General features: G+C 35.0%; 1 protein-coding gene across 1 annotated transcript; it reads right to left on the minus strand.

Annotated features, from left to right (window-relative positions):
• Positions 1-7,489: 7,489 nt before the first annotated feature.
• On the minus strand, positions 7,490-13,567 carry LOC114195924 (ADP-ribosylation factor GTPase-activating protein AGD1-like). The gene is made up of 20 exons (XM_085667146.1): positions 13,402-13,567; positions 13,054-13,130; positions 12,554-12,654; positions 12,228-12,298; positions 11,863-11,925; positions 11,474-11,518; positions 11,181-11,246; positions 11,026-11,073; positions 10,843-10,938; positions 10,734-10,775; positions 10,421-10,642; positions 10,180-10,311; positions 9,880-10,101; positions 9,725-9,805; positions 9,263-9,559; positions 9,022-9,167; positions 8,861-8,948; positions 8,565-8,715; positions 8,232-8,484; positions 7,490-7,890 (listed from the first exon to the last, which is right to left on the minus strand). Exons 1-20 carry the CDS (start codon positions 13,444-13,446, stop codon positions 7,755-7,757), a joined length of 2,382 nt encoding a protein of 793 aa, XP_085523272.1. The 5' UTR covers positions 13,447-13,567; the 3' UTR covers positions 7,490-7,754.
• Between the last annotated feature and the right edge of the window lie 2,113 nt (positions 13,568-15,680).

The following is a 15,680-nucleotide window of genomic DNA, read 5'->3' on the forward strand; positions in this document are numbered from 1 at the left end:
CTCAGCTGATGGAGGTTGTGAAGAAAGAAGTCACCAAGTTGCTACAAGCAGGTATTATATATCCTATTTCTGACAGCACTTGGGTGAGTCCTGTACATGTGGTCCCCAAGAAATCTGGGATCACCGTGGTCAAGAATGAGAAGAACGAGTTGATTCCTACTCGTATTCAGAATAGCTGGAGGGTCTGTATTGATTATAGAAGACTAAACCAGGCCACCAGGAAGGACCACTTTCCTTTACCATTCATGGACCAGATGTTAGACCGATTGGCAGGTAAGTCTCATTACTGTTTTCTTGATGGATTCTCTGGGTATTTTCAGATTTGTATTGCCCTAGAGGATCAACATAAAACTACCTTTACTTGTCCATTCGGTACATATGCTTATAGGAAAATGCCATTTGGCCTTTGCAATGCTCCTGGAACATTTCAGCGATGTATGATGAGTATTTTTACAGATTTGTTGGAGCATTGTATTGAGGTTTTTATGGATGATTTTAATGTATATGGTTCATCTTTTGATCATTGCTTGTCTAATCTTGCTAGAGTCTTGGAGAGATGTGAAGAAACTAACCTTGTTCTAAATTTTGAAAAATGTCATTTTATGGTGGAACAAGGTATAGTTTTAGGTCACGTTGTTTCCAAGAATGGTATATCTGTAGATCCTGCTAAAATTGATATTATTTCACAATTGCCTTACCCCTCTTCTGTGAAAGAGGTTCGATCTTTTCTTGGACATGCAGGATTTTACAGGAGGTTTATCAAGGACTTCAGCAAGATAGCCAACCCTCTCTCCAACTTGTTGCAAAAGGATATAGTATTTGACTTTGGAGAGAGGTGCAAAGATGCATTTGATACATTGAAAAAGGCGCTTACCACCACTCCTATCATCCAGCCACCTGATTGGACATTACCATTCGAGTTGATGTGTGATGCATCAAACTTTGCAGTAGGAGCGGTGCTTGCACAAAAAGATAGGAAGCTATCACATGTGATATATTATGCTTCCAGAACATTGGACACAACGCAGGCTAACTACACCACAACTGAGAAGGAATTATTGGTTGTTGTGTTTGCCTTGGACAAATTTAGACCGTATATACTTGGTTCCAAGGTAATTGTTTATACTGATCATGCAGCATTAAAATTCCTTCTGAAGAAAGCAGATTCGAAACCAAGGTTGATCAGATGGATGCTACTGCTCCAAGAGTTTGACATTGAGATTCTAGACAGAAGTGGAGCACATAACTTGGTAGCTGATCATCTTAGCAGGATTGAAAATGGAGAAGATAACATTCCTATTAAGGATGACTTTCCTGATGAAGTCCTCCTAGCATTGACTGCTGTGAAAGGTATGTTTCCTGAACCTTGGTTTGCTGACATTGTTAATTATTTGGTTGTTTCTGCTATTCCTCCTTCCTTCTCCAAATATGAAAGAATCAAGCTAAAAAGTGAGGCAAAGTACTATATTTGGGAAGACCCAATCTTATGGCGCATTGGTAGTGACCAAGTCATAAGGAGGTGTGTTCCAGATATCGAGATACCTCATGTGCTTGAGTTCTGTCATTCATCTCCTTTTGGTGGACATTATGGCACACAAAGAACAGGTAGGAAGGTGTTGGATTGTGGATTATATTGGCCTACCATTTTTAAAGATGCACAGAGGGTATATGAAAATTGTGAGCAGTGCCAAAGGGCAGCCAGATCCATTACAAGAAGGGATGAAATGCCTCAACAACCCATGCTATATTGTGAGGTATTTGATATTTGGGGTATTGATTTTATGGGTCCTTTTCCTCCTTCTTTTGGGTTTTCTTATATTTTGCTTGCTGTAGACTATGTCTCCAAATGGGTGGAAGCCATAGCTACAAGGACTAATGATTCTCGAGTTGTTATGAGTTTTGTCAGGTCTAACATTTTCTGCAGATTTGGGATACCACGAGCCATCATCAGTGACCAGGGGACTCATTTCTGTAATAGGCTACTTGAGAACATGTTGAAGAAGTATGGGGTGACACATCGCATTGCTGCACCATATCACCCCCAAACCAATGGACAAGCAGAGATCTCTAATAGAGAGAATAAAAAGATACTAGAGAAAGTAGTGAAGCCTAGTCGAAAGGATTGGGCCACAAGATTGGATGATGCACTTTGGGCACACAGGACAGCTTACAAAACACCTATAGGTATGTCACCTTTCAGGGTGGTTTTTGGAAAGGCTTGTCATCTACCTATGGAGATTGAACATCGGGCCTATTGGGCCGTGAAAGCATGCAACTTGGATTTGGAAGAAGCAGGAAATGAGCGAAAACTTCAGTTGCAAGAACTAGAGGAGATTAGGCTTGCAGCCTATGAAAATTCAAAGTTCTACAAAGAGAAAACCAAGAAGTTCCATGGCCAAAAGCTTGTGGTTAGAAAGGATTTCAAGGTAGGCCAGAAGGTGTTACTATACAAATCCAAGCTTGGTCACATGAGTGGTAAGTTGCATTCTACTTGGGAAGGACCATACATTGTTACAGAAGTCTTCCCTTATGGAGCAGTGGAGATCAAGGAAGAATCTTCAGCAAGAACTTTTAAAGTTAATGGGCATCGTCTTCGAATATTCAATGAAAATCAAGATATGCTGAATAAGACGATGGATGAGATGAACTTGACTTCTCCCTCATACCTTCCACCTTGAGGAGGTAAGTACACTTCATACTTTTTCTTTACATTTTATACATATTGAATACATTGAGGACAATGCATGGATAAAGTGTGGGGGTGTGGGGAGATTTCCCCCTTTTTCTGATTTTGTTTTCTATTTTTGTTTTTCCTTTTCTAAATTTTGTTTTTGGTTTGTTTTTATTATAAAAAAAAAAGTTTCTGCTTTCAATAAAACATATTGACATTGGATTTTTGGATTTGATTTACTAATTGGAACGGTCATAATTCTGAGAAAATAAGAGTCATGTGCTATGAATGGATTGTTTCTGTGATTTACTTGATTGAGTTGATTTGAGAGTTTCTGGAATAAATCTTTTGTGAAAGAGTTTTTGACCTTGTGAGTTTTGAGCTTCATTGTAAGGATGAACTACCGTGTGTCATTCCTATTTTTCTTGTGTGATTTGCTCATGTCTTGTTGGTATTCAAATGTTTAGCTTGATTCTGTTGTTTTGCATCTTAGGTGAACATGCATGATTTGATATGACTGAGACATTTCTTGTTTTAGCTACTTGGCCAAATAAGCTAACCATGACATTGATCCATTGGTAGCCCCTTGAGCTTAAACCTCTTTTTCTTGTTTTGAGCATATTGTTAAACCTTAAAAAGAAAAAGACCATGTTTGTCCTTAGGGAGAAAGCAGGAGCTAGTGGATTATGTTGAGATTGGTTGAGGAATAAAGTGTGGGGGTGCGTATTTCCCCCACAAAGTTGTAAAAATGGCAAAAGGAAAATAATTGTTGATGACAGAGTGTTGAAATGAAAAATGATTGCTGTCTGAAAACGAAAAGAGCAACAAAGGATAAAAGAGAAAAAAAAACAAAGAAAAAAAAAAAGGATTGTTTTTGAAACTATGCTCCATAACTCTTTCTTCCCTACTATTTCAAAAACACACAAATCCTAAAGTTTTTCCTACCTTTGCCTTGGCCTCATTATAACCTGTGAAAAGTCCTCATGATTTTTGAATGCATGTCTTCTGAAAGCTGTGAATATTAGAGTCTTGCTAAGCATTGAGAGTGTTTACTTGCATGGGTATTTTGAGTGAAAACACAAGCCAAAACACTTGAGCGAATCTTGGTGAGAAAATATATATTTAACTTGAGTGTTTCTCTTTCATATTTGATTATCTTGTAAACTCAAAAGATTAACTCATGTGTGAAAAACAGAATTTTATCCATTTGTTTGTGCATGACAACATGATTTCTAGAAGATTGATCTGTTTCCATTTGTATTCATTTCTTTAATCCACTGAAAATATGGAATAAAAGACCTCAGAATAAAGTTTTGAAATTGTTCAATTTTGCCCAGGAGTGCAAAAGGATAAGTGTGGGTGTGTGATGAGTTCAAATTTTTGCCCTCATTTAATATTTAAATTTGGGGATTTAATTGAATTTTCTGTGCTTAAAGATTGATTTAATTAGGATTTGTGATTATTGGATTTATTGAGTAAGTTTGGTAAAAGTGGCGTAAAAATTGATTTTAGTTGCATAAAATATTATTGGATATTTTAACGTTTGTTAATGCAGCTGGAATTTATTTTTGGTCAATTAATAATGTGATTTTGAAATATTCAAAGTTACAAAATAAGTCCAAAATCAAGAAATTCTGAAAAAGAATAAATCAGGAGCTAAATGCACCCCCAGATTTTATTTGCACACTCCTCCCTCAAGTGGACCACAAAAACCTGTTCTGCACCCCTCCTACCACTTAAACTCCACTCAACCAGATCATGCCATGTGGCAATCCCCACCTCTTAAAATTAACCAACCAAAGCAAGCCACGTGGCAACAATCCTTGCACTAACAAACTGTCCAATGGAAGGCTGCCACGTCATCATCTTCATCTCCCAAAACCCTAACCCTAATTTTCTCCTCTCCTTCCGTCACCATGGCAACCGCCGCCGCCATCTCCTCGCTGGCCACCACTGAAACTCGCCGGAAACAGCAGCAACCCCGCATCGCACCTTCTCCGCACCACAGCAGCAACCAACGCGCAGCACACCTCCATCTTCTCGCGCAGAACGCCACCGCGAGCACCGCACCATTGCACCTGCTCCATTTCCGCAGTCACCGCCGCAGATCGAACCAGACACACAAACCTCCGCCACCTTCACTTGAACCACCGCGCACCAGCAGCCACGAACCTGCACCACTTCGCCGGAATCTGCACCACGCCACCACCATCTCCATCGAGCTTCGCACGCCACCGCTGCAGCAACAACTCCACCATCGCAGCATCTCTTCCGGCCACCACCACGCCTCCGCGAAGCCTGTTCCGCGCACGTTCTCGCCTCCATCACAGTTCCGCGCAGCAGCAGCAGTGGAAACTGCCACCATCTCCTGCAGAACCACCGCACCACCTTCTCCATCGCGCACCTCTTCGAACCATTGCAGTTGCGGAACTGGCATCACTTCGTTGCTGCAACACCGTGAAACGAGAAGAAGACGGAACAACACTAGGATCTGCACTACACCTCGCCGGAGAAGAAGCCAGAGCAGCCGCCATTGCCGTCAGCTGCGCCGTCACGTAGAGCCAAGGGAGGAAGGAGCAGCAAACCCTAATTCTGGAGAGAGAGTACTCTGCGCCACGTGTCAGCATCTGATAGGACAATCAAACTGGTCAACTGGTCAACTGGTCAACTCTGGTCAACTGGTCAAAGTCAGCAGTCAACTCTGGTCAAAACTGCAAATATGGTTAAAAGAGAGGGGCAGAATTGGAAATTGGACAGCAATTAAGTTGCTAATTAATTAAATAAAAATAAAAGATTTTAGCAACTGACATATAAAGCCCAAAGCCCAGTGGAAGCCTATATAAAGAGACTTAAGGGAGCAGAAGCGGGGGACTGACAATTTACAACTTACAGCTTAGACACTTAGAACTCTCTGGTTTTGGCAAATACCGTCTCCACCACATCTCTCATTCTCTTCTTTTATTTTCTTTCCTTCATCATATTATCATGTATTCCATCAAAGCCATGGAGGGCTAAGCTTTTAGGGTTGATTCCACTGTAATTTCTTAAATGGATTCTGAGGTTAGATGAATTTATATGTTTTGTTATTTTGATTATTGTTGTGGTTTTTGTTTATCTATGTCCTTTGCTTCTTAATCGAATAGAAAATAATGATTTTAAATCTACATGCATGCTAATCATATGAGTTAAAAGGTTTTTAAATTAAATTGAGACTTTACTTTGATTTTGTTTAGAAACTTTCATTTGATTAAATAAGTTTTTGCCAATAATTGAGACTTTAATTTGATTAGAGGTAATTACTTTAACTAAAATTAGTTAAGACTTTACTTTGATTAATTAAGTTTTCTATTTGGTAAAGAAACAAAGGAATAGACATGATTAGGCATAGTAAAATTAATTGAGACTGTATTTTGATTAAATTTACTATGGACAATCTAAACAATTCTCACTTTTAATTGAGACTGTACTTTGATTAAAAGTGAGGATGCCAACAAATGAATTGAGTCTTTACATTGATTTATTTGTAAATCAACAACAATAATTAATTTAACAATAATCTCTAGATAACCAATGAAGAATCTTATTTAGAAAAAGCAGTGGAATTGACCTATTTACTATTACTGTGTTTACAATCTTCCGTGTCATTTTCTTTGCATATCAAAACCCCCCTATTTTTATAGTTGCTAGTTTTAAATTGCATTTTTGAGAATCAAATATTTGAGATCAATTTCGTATTCGTTGTGAGACGACTCAGGGTTATCTTAACCCTAACTATTTTCTTCACTACAAACTGGCAATACTGAAGTTGCTAAAGTAGTGGTAATTTGATCGCCTAACGACAGCGATATCAGTTATTCTCTTATTTGTTTAATCTATTTTATGGAAGAAATTCTAATTAAAAAACGATTGTATTCTTTCCTAAATAGGATCGTATCAATTCCATTTTAAAAATAGTTAAATAACTCGATTATATCTTTCAACTCGAGTATACTTAGCTCAACATTCGATTCGAAACAACTTGCCTCGACCTTTGGTCCAAACTCACTCATCTTGACCTTCGGCCTAGATCGACTTGTCTCAATCTTCAACTTGGATCGAATTAGCTCAACCTTCAGCTAGGGCTTTGACCCAGGCCAAATTGTATGACCTTGATCTTGAGCCTACTTATCTTAACTTTTGGCCTGACCGACTAATCTCGACCTTCGGTCCAACCCTCGTTTCAACCTTTACCCCTACTGAGTCTTCTCAACCTTTAACTCGGTAACCCGTCTAGACCTTCATGAGTGGAGTGAAAAGGAGTTAAGTTATAATTTTTTTTATTTTTTTGAAGTATTTGAAGTTCTTCTACTTTATTTATCTGAAATACCTTCCAAAATTTCTTAAATTTAAATTTCTTTCTTATTACTTTATCCATACAAGTTATTTTAGTGTAAAAATTTTTAAATTCTTCAAATAAATGAATTACTCTTCTAAATTACCTCGTCCAAACACAACATTAAGGTTTCAAAAATTGTGAGATTTAGCTTTTATAGCAAAGCTTGAAAATCTCGTTTGTGATGAAAATGTGTATTGAACTCGGTCCAATTTAGATATAATTTAGTGATACGTGGACGAACTAAGTGCGATTCTTTGTTGGAATCATCTTTTGATGTTTATACTCACATCTTTAGATACTAATTTTTATAAGATTAAAATAAATTTTTTATTATTAATAGACTTTATTTTGTTATCACCTTCAAAGTATTTTATATAGCATTGAGTCATGAAAGAAAGTTAATTTTTCAATCGAGAACTAAAAACATCCATGAGTTAGACTATATATACATATATATAACTTCCACAGTTGGACATTGTGTATCATGTCTGCATAGTTAATGAATGTTCAAACTTGAATAAATACATTGCTATAAACAAAACTCATGAAGATGTGTCAATGTTATAATACATTATATATGAATAACTATGCAAGACACACCTAATTGAAACTTCTCATTTTTGAAGCTTTCCTGTTACATCGAATCATCTATCTGTCTCTTCTATCTTTTTATCTCTCCGGTGCAGATTAACACAAGGTGTGCATGAATCATTTTTCTGGTGAGTTTTGAGGGGGTGTCGTTTCCAAGTTAAGAGGAACAGTATCTTTGTCAACAGGATCAGGTTCAGGTGCAAGCTTAAAAGGAGTGTTGCCTTCTTTGTCTACGGCAAGTGGATTCGCCCCCCTGAAATAATTGCTAACTTATTTCACTAAATTTTTTAACACCAATAATTTTAAGATCAAAGAATTTTGATGTCAAATAAGAATTTGTTTCTTTAAAAATAAATAGATATAATCTTTTTAACTTAATCATTTTAATTTTTTTTTACATGTTAAATATGTTTCAAACTGACATTCAAATTATTATATTTATTATTTATCAAAGTTTGGAATCAAAGTATACGACAGTTTCGATAAAAATAAATTTTATTTTGTGTAAAAATTCAGAAATAAAAACACATTTTAGTCTAATTTTAAATATGTATATCCAATTCCCTTGAGATATGTTTCAAAACAATTAATTACCTTGTAATAAGCACTTTTGCAGTTGCATGCTTCCCCATCATGGTGCAGTAATGTAGTGGTGTCTTTCCTTTAGAATCACTAGCATTTACGTCTGCACCATACTGTAGGAGTAGCTCTACCATTGCAACATCACAATTTCGGCATGCCAGGTGAAGCACACTAGAACCATCTTGTACGTCTTCCACCGGTTGAGTTGAGTTTTCACATGACGTGTTTGGATCATGAGTTGAAAAAGGCATGTTGCAAGAAAAGCCTGCACAACAATGCATTATTATTCTAATAGGGCTTTCTGCTTTTTCAATTGGAGCATTTTTTTTCTAGGATTAAATGTACCTGCTTCACGACTAATAGCATTGACATTTACGTCTGATTTTACAATGTGTCGATACACTGCTCTCTTGTCATTGGCATTGATGCTTTCTGCCACCTGTTGTGAAAGGAGAACGTTGTTCTTTACCCGGCAAACAAACACTTTTGCATCATACTGCAACAACACAAACCAGATATTCCACTACTTCAACACAAGTTTTTAATCAAAGTTATCTTTTGTGTAAAACATGAAACGCCATGAATATTCATTCTCTTAGGTGTATATATAAAAGGTTCATTTAGCATATAATATTTATTACCTTTGCATGAATGAACCTCTCCTTGAGTGAAATAGGGTCATCATGTGATGGTTTTCTTGCATGAAATAACTTCTTTTGCGGCTTGGATCTACATTGTAAGGTCGATGTATGTTAGTGTGAAAGTTTAAACAGTTAATCCCATCAATCTTAGCAAAACTCACCCATCAGGATTCTCATCTATTTGTGAAGAACCTGACGATTGCAACAGTTCCTCCCAAACTGAGTTGGCAAAGAGATTCCCCAGTGACTGAAGCATGCTCAAGACAGCTGAATCCCATACTTTTACATCAAGGGTCAGTGATCTTACCTGTCAAAAAAAAAAGTTGATTTTGCCTTCATAACCAATAAGAAAAAATAAAATCATGAAAAACTTACACAATAACATGATCTTCAATTACTTACTTTTGATAAATGTACACCAAGATTCCGGTGGACACCGGAACATTCAATGCATATAAGGATGCCAAGGTTTAAGGATGCCCAATCTGGATCAGGTTTGCCGCAATCAGCACATTTGTCATTGCCACTAACTTTTCTAAGAATATCAATTGGCTTTTCACTTTTTGAACTTTGCTTATTCTTTTGCGAGTCTTCGGATGACATAGAATCCCCATGCAATGCTAGATCATCATCTGGAGAACCTTGTAACAAAAGAAGCTTGTTGGCAGAGGGACCGTTACCATTTTCTGACACATCAGACTGTCACACAATCACGGTTAATACAGGCATCAGTGGGTGCATTTACAAGACTTTTGTTAAAAAATGGTTGAGGAATACTCATGCAAGACATTTGATGAGAAATGCTAGATTCTTCAAAAAAATCATAGTATTTTAAAAGTTAATATTTGTGATTAAATGATGTACCAGTGTCTGTACACTCAATAAGGAAGTAATTACACCAGTTATCTTTTCCATCCAATCCATCTGATCCACAGCATTTTCTGCCTGCATGATGTTGAGTGTGGTGAGAAGATAAAATGCAAAAGTAGAGAGGTGAGTAAATGTTGGGAAATACATACCTGCAAGGTGTAACTCTTTGAGGGTGAAATAATCCTGAAGCAGAACCTTAAATCAGATTGTTCAGCATCAGACTTGATTGTTGATGTGAGAAGGTTCACTGTGTGACGTGCTACACATTTGTCATCAGGCATAGCTCCATGGTAATGTGAAGAAAGAAGGCGACTCAAAATTCCAGCACTGTTATCGGTGGCACAATTTCTATGTAGTGATTGACTGCTACCCTGATTAAGATCATGAAATTAAAATCAGCATTATCACCTAGCTAGCTAGTTTAGAGGGTGTATGCTGATGATACTTACATGTAATCCATTCCATGGTTTACGAAAGTAGTAAAGCATTCCACGACTATCAAGAACAAAGAACCGTCTCTTCCAATCACCCCTCAAACTTGAGGATCTCTTTGAGAGATACCCTTGTCGAATGATTTGAATCTAAAAGTAGTGCACATGGAGGGATCAGTAAATGGGTGTTTCAAAATCCATTCATGTCATTTGGAATTATTTCACACAGTGAGACATTGTCATGGGTTTAGATAGATACCTTTCCATTTTCGGCAGACTCTGTTATAGCATCTGCCACTTTATTTGATATCCTTGAAAAAGGCTGCACTGGATTCCCATCTCTACTGGGAGAAATATAAGGGCCAGTCAAGGACATCATGCTTTCTTGATGAACGTGTTTTTTGTACTCCAGCATTCTTTCACAAAGACGAATCTGCTCTTCATTGTAACTTTCTCTTGCCTTTTGGGTGTAAGCCAAAACCTGCAAATATCAGAGAAATATTCCATTCATTTTTAGGAAGTGAGTTTCCTAAAGTTACAAGTAAAATAAGTTAAGAGTAAATGGAAAAAACCTCGACGATGAAAGGCTCCAACTCATGTAATAGCTGATATCCCTGCAAAAGGGAAATGAGTTTTAGAAACTTTACATGTGCAATATTTCATATTGAAAATGTCATATACCTGTCGATAATACCGAAGATGAGCATCCATAACACCAGTGACAGCCTCCAAAAACTCAAACCTCTTCTTGGCCTCAACATTATGAAGAGCACTAACCTAGAATACAAGATGAAATGTGTTTAGTACTAAGTTTATTCATTCCATAATATCCAAAAGCAGCATATCTTGTTCAACTAAGATTACCAAATTGAAACGAGATTCCTCAAAGGAGGTTCTTGCATTGTGCAATTCCTGGAATGTCTCTCTACCAAATTAGATTGAAAAAAATAATGGTAACCCATGATAAGATAAGACTATATTCATGAATGAAAATGCCAAAAAATAGCTACATGACCCACCTCTTCTACGACAGTGGCAACATCAATCTTAGTGCTTTTTCTTAGTGACATAAACTTCTCACGTGCCTGTTGCATAAAATCAACGTTGTATTTGTGTTATAATCAAGAGTCAGAGGTCAATGAACTTTTAACAGATTGTGTTATCTAATTTGTTTTAAAAATGCCCTGAATTTCTTCTCCCCATTAAAAAACTTGTGTTGATCATGACATGACTTGTACATTCAATAGGGGTAGGGAAAACATGGAAGCAAAAACCATTACTCTACAATTTTCTTAAACCTAATTAGAAGCACCTGATCATGTACAATGGAAGCTTTCTCAAATCGCCTTCGAGCTTCCTGCAAGCAACAGATAAAACATCAAGGATGAAAAACAGATTACAAGTCATTTGAAGGAAAAAATTGTCTTGTTGAACATAAGAGAATCAATTCTCAGAAGCATTATCCCTTTTGAAGGTTGTCAAATTTTAAAACTGAGTTTCATCATCAGAGGTAGCTTTTAATTCAATGTTTATTGTTTTAAGTCTTTACTTATATATAGTCTTGTAATGAAGTTATTCCATCAGTCACGATTTCATTACTTTCAACTTATTAATTTTGATTAGTGAACCAATAAAATATTAACATTATCCACAGTAATAATTATATTTAAAACATCTCAAAGTTTCTTCTACACTATGTACCTTGACATCTAGGATATCCACGTTTAGCATGTTCAGTAATCGGTCATTTAGCATGTGCTCCGCCTAAGAAGCCACATTAAGTAGAGTCAATTTAGCAATCACAGTTATAACAACTCTTTCTGTACTATAAAATCTTAAGAAAAAGGAAATTTTCAACTATATTATCTAGTCAAATATTCAAATTTAAAAAGATGCATAGATTGAAAATATGAACCAGAAGAAACTAACTCATTAAACACATAATAGAAGCCAAAATTCTATAAATATGAGCGGGAAAACCACAAGTTTCATCACTGGTATGGCCTAAATAAAAGAAAAAAATTGCTGAAAAATAAAGACACTGGCAACAATGCACAAATCATTACCTGTGACCGAAGAACTTCCTTATGTGTACCCATTTCTCTGAATGCAATAGCAAATTTGGTCATAACTGGTCCTGATATGTAATACCAGCACAAATTAGTTTATCAAAATTAATAGTATGAAATAAAATATTTTGTCATTGAATATTCAAAAAAAGCATAATTTAAAGCATATCATGCTCAGAACGGGAGTGTATATACATCCAATAACAATAAATGACTTGTTATTCTCAACCTCTATATATATATATATACATATATATATGTTTACTTAAAAGCTTATTTTATGAAGAAAATGTAATAGGAGGAAAGAGATCAACAAAACTTACCTCCCAAAGTCACAAACAGAGGATCATTATGCCCTCCTCCAAAATTTTCAAGAGCACTTGCAAATGCAATATCTCCATCATATGCATCTCCAAGCCCTTCCCTATTTATCATACATATAAAGTAATTACTTGACACAAAAATTCATATACTTACGAAATACCAATAATTAAACTAATTTATACAAGTGCACAAGGCATATACAAAAGTTTCTGGAGTTATTATATGTATTGAGAACTATTTTTCTGTTTGAGAGTTGAGGTTTGACCAAAATCCTTCCAGATTTAAAGTTCCAACATGCCTTAAAGATGAACAAGTTCAGGTATAAAGGTTTTGGCATTTCTTGTATTTATACTGAAGTATCATCAAGTATGGGCTTTCTTAGGAGAGAAATGAAATGAAGGTCTAATTTTATGTACAAATATCCTACGCTTACTACGTATTCAATTAGAAACACGAAATACACAAAACATTAACAAAAACAATGGCATGGAAAACCCACGTGTACTTTCGAGTTCCTTTGTAGAACTTGAAACATCTCGCGCGTAACGATTCTGCACTCTCTTCCATGCACTGAAGCTGCATATATCCACACCCATTCATGATTACGATTAAGAAACTCATTCATTTCAAGCACATGCACCATCAAACTAACCACAAACATATATATAAAATGAAAAATATATACTGACAACTACAAAATACCATTTTTTATATAAATAGCCACTACCCTTTGCGTAACAGGAACATATCAACATAACACCAACATTGTTCTTTAATACATATATATATTTTTTTCAATAATCTTGTGATAGATATTGTAAGGGTGAAAGAACAAACAGAACATAACCTGTTGCCGGAACATGGGCGAGTCATTGAGTTTTGAGAAATCCATTTCCGGAAAATAATTAATAAGGAATATGGATATTCTTGTCTTCTTTATTTTGTTGTTCTTTTGTCTTGTTATTTTGTTTTCAGGAGAAGTCCTATTGTAATAGTTGGAGAGACGAAAGAAGACAACAAAAGAAGGAACATGTATTGTTTGTTTAGTTTTTGTCAAGATTAATGTTATTTTGAGAGCGCATTTGAAGGTTTGAAGTTGTGGTTAGGGATTTGCACATGTGGCTCCAAATCTCATCTGGCTCTTATGTTTTTGTCTCCATCTAGTCATACATTGTCACACTCACAAACAACTGGTTTCCAACTTTAACCGTCTATATATTTTCCTTCAATATAGGGGCCATTCCACCCTCCTTTTAGTCTTTCCTTTCAGAAAATATCTACAAATTAGGCTAAATAACATTTTGCTACATATACTACATTATTTTTTATCTTTTGTTTCTTTTAGTTCTTTTTAACTGATTTTATCTTTACTAAATTTTAAAACTCAATTCTCCACATTCAAATTTATATGGTTAACAGTGAAGATAATTACTTCTTCCCTTTAAGTAAAAGATAAAAGTATAATTAAACAATTTTTATTATTTTTTACTTTAATAATAAAGATAAATTTCAATACACAAAATGTATTTTTTCTTCTTACTCTTTTGAGATAACATATTCCAATGACTTGGGCTTAAAGTTATTTGCTTATTATACTTTTAGTTAGACGAACCGTAGATTAACCTTATTTAATTTAAAATTGGATTAACCTATATTTAATTTAAAATTGAGTTATATATATGTTTTTTGTTCTTAAATTTTTATATAAAATTGGAATTCATTCTTATTCAAAATTTTTAATCATTTTTATATCTAAATTTTATTAATGAATGGATATAGTCCTCGTGACTAAACATACTTATGTAACAAAAGGTATTGTGTATATGTTATGTATGTCCACATGACTTGTCTAATTCTCCTTCCTTACCACTAGTGCAGCGACACATGGTTTCAATTTTTTTCAACGTTTCTATAACCGAAATATATCCAATATATCCAGGCGAAGTCTATAATTGAGTTATATGCTTTGATAGTTAAGACAATTGAAACCTACATTTAGCCATTATCCAAAAATATTTAGAAACAAGAAATAGGGGAATAAGCATTGGTTTTTTTATAAGCATATTTTTCACTTATGCTTCGGTTTGTGCTATAATTGAAGCCTATTACTGATTTTTTTTATTTTTATTTTTTGCTTTGGTTTCCGTCTACATATAATGAACCTAGAGAGAAACATAACACACCATATATAGCCGGATACAACTAGATACAACAATATAGATAACAATTTTGAACCAAAGTACTTTAAATAATGTACAAAGTATATTTTACACATAATGAATACACATTATTGTATATTTTTACTATATTTGGCACAAGATTGTGTTACATACTCTATTGAATTCTCATGTATTGGAGTAGGATTGTCGAATCTCTGTACAAAAAATAATTTCAATTAGTACATAAAAAAATAAACTTGCAAAGTATTTGAATAATTAAATTATTACTGATTTTCAATCACTTATAATACAAGCACAAATAATGGTTGTTATCCATTACATAGCATACTAACCACACTCATATGAGCTAGTTTGTTTACACTACAGTATATTAATCTAAAGGAAGAAAAAGAATCAAACAGTGATAATTGGGATCAAAATAACAAATATAAATGAACAACCATGGTAGCTTTTTAGTTGCATTAGTTGATTTTTGTAACATCTCGTCCGGATATTATGAAATTAAATAATAAAATAAAGAAATAAATAACAACCTTATTTAATAAAAACATCATTTCCCAAAATCGCAGGAAAATTTAAATCTTTTATTATGTCCAATATTAAACCAAAATCCATAAGTATAAATAAAATTGTAAGTATCCAAAAAAATCCAGAATATTCATAATTACAATTTATTTGAAAGCATAAAAAACTTTATAAAAATTCTGATAAAAATCTCCTCCCAATAATAGCCCACGCTTTGAGCCTATGCCTCACCAGAACCACATGCAATATCATCTGCTCACGTGTACCGATACACGATCATCGCCAAACACAAGCAGATAGGGTGAGCAAATATAATAAACACATATATATCAATCATAGACATATAACACAACACATCAAAAGAAAACTCTTCTTTCATTCCACATGGCCACAACCATGCTTGATATCAATTCGCATCAAA

This window comes from Vigna unguiculata, chromosome 9 (assembly GCF_037176805.1).
Source record: "Vigna unguiculata cultivar grain cowpea cultivar isolate G323 ecotype 2 chromosome 9, ASM3717680v1, whole genome shotgun sequence".
Classification (NCBI taxonomy): domain Eukaryota; kingdom Viridiplantae; phylum Streptophyta; class Magnoliopsida; order Fabales; family Fabaceae; genus Vigna; species Vigna unguiculata.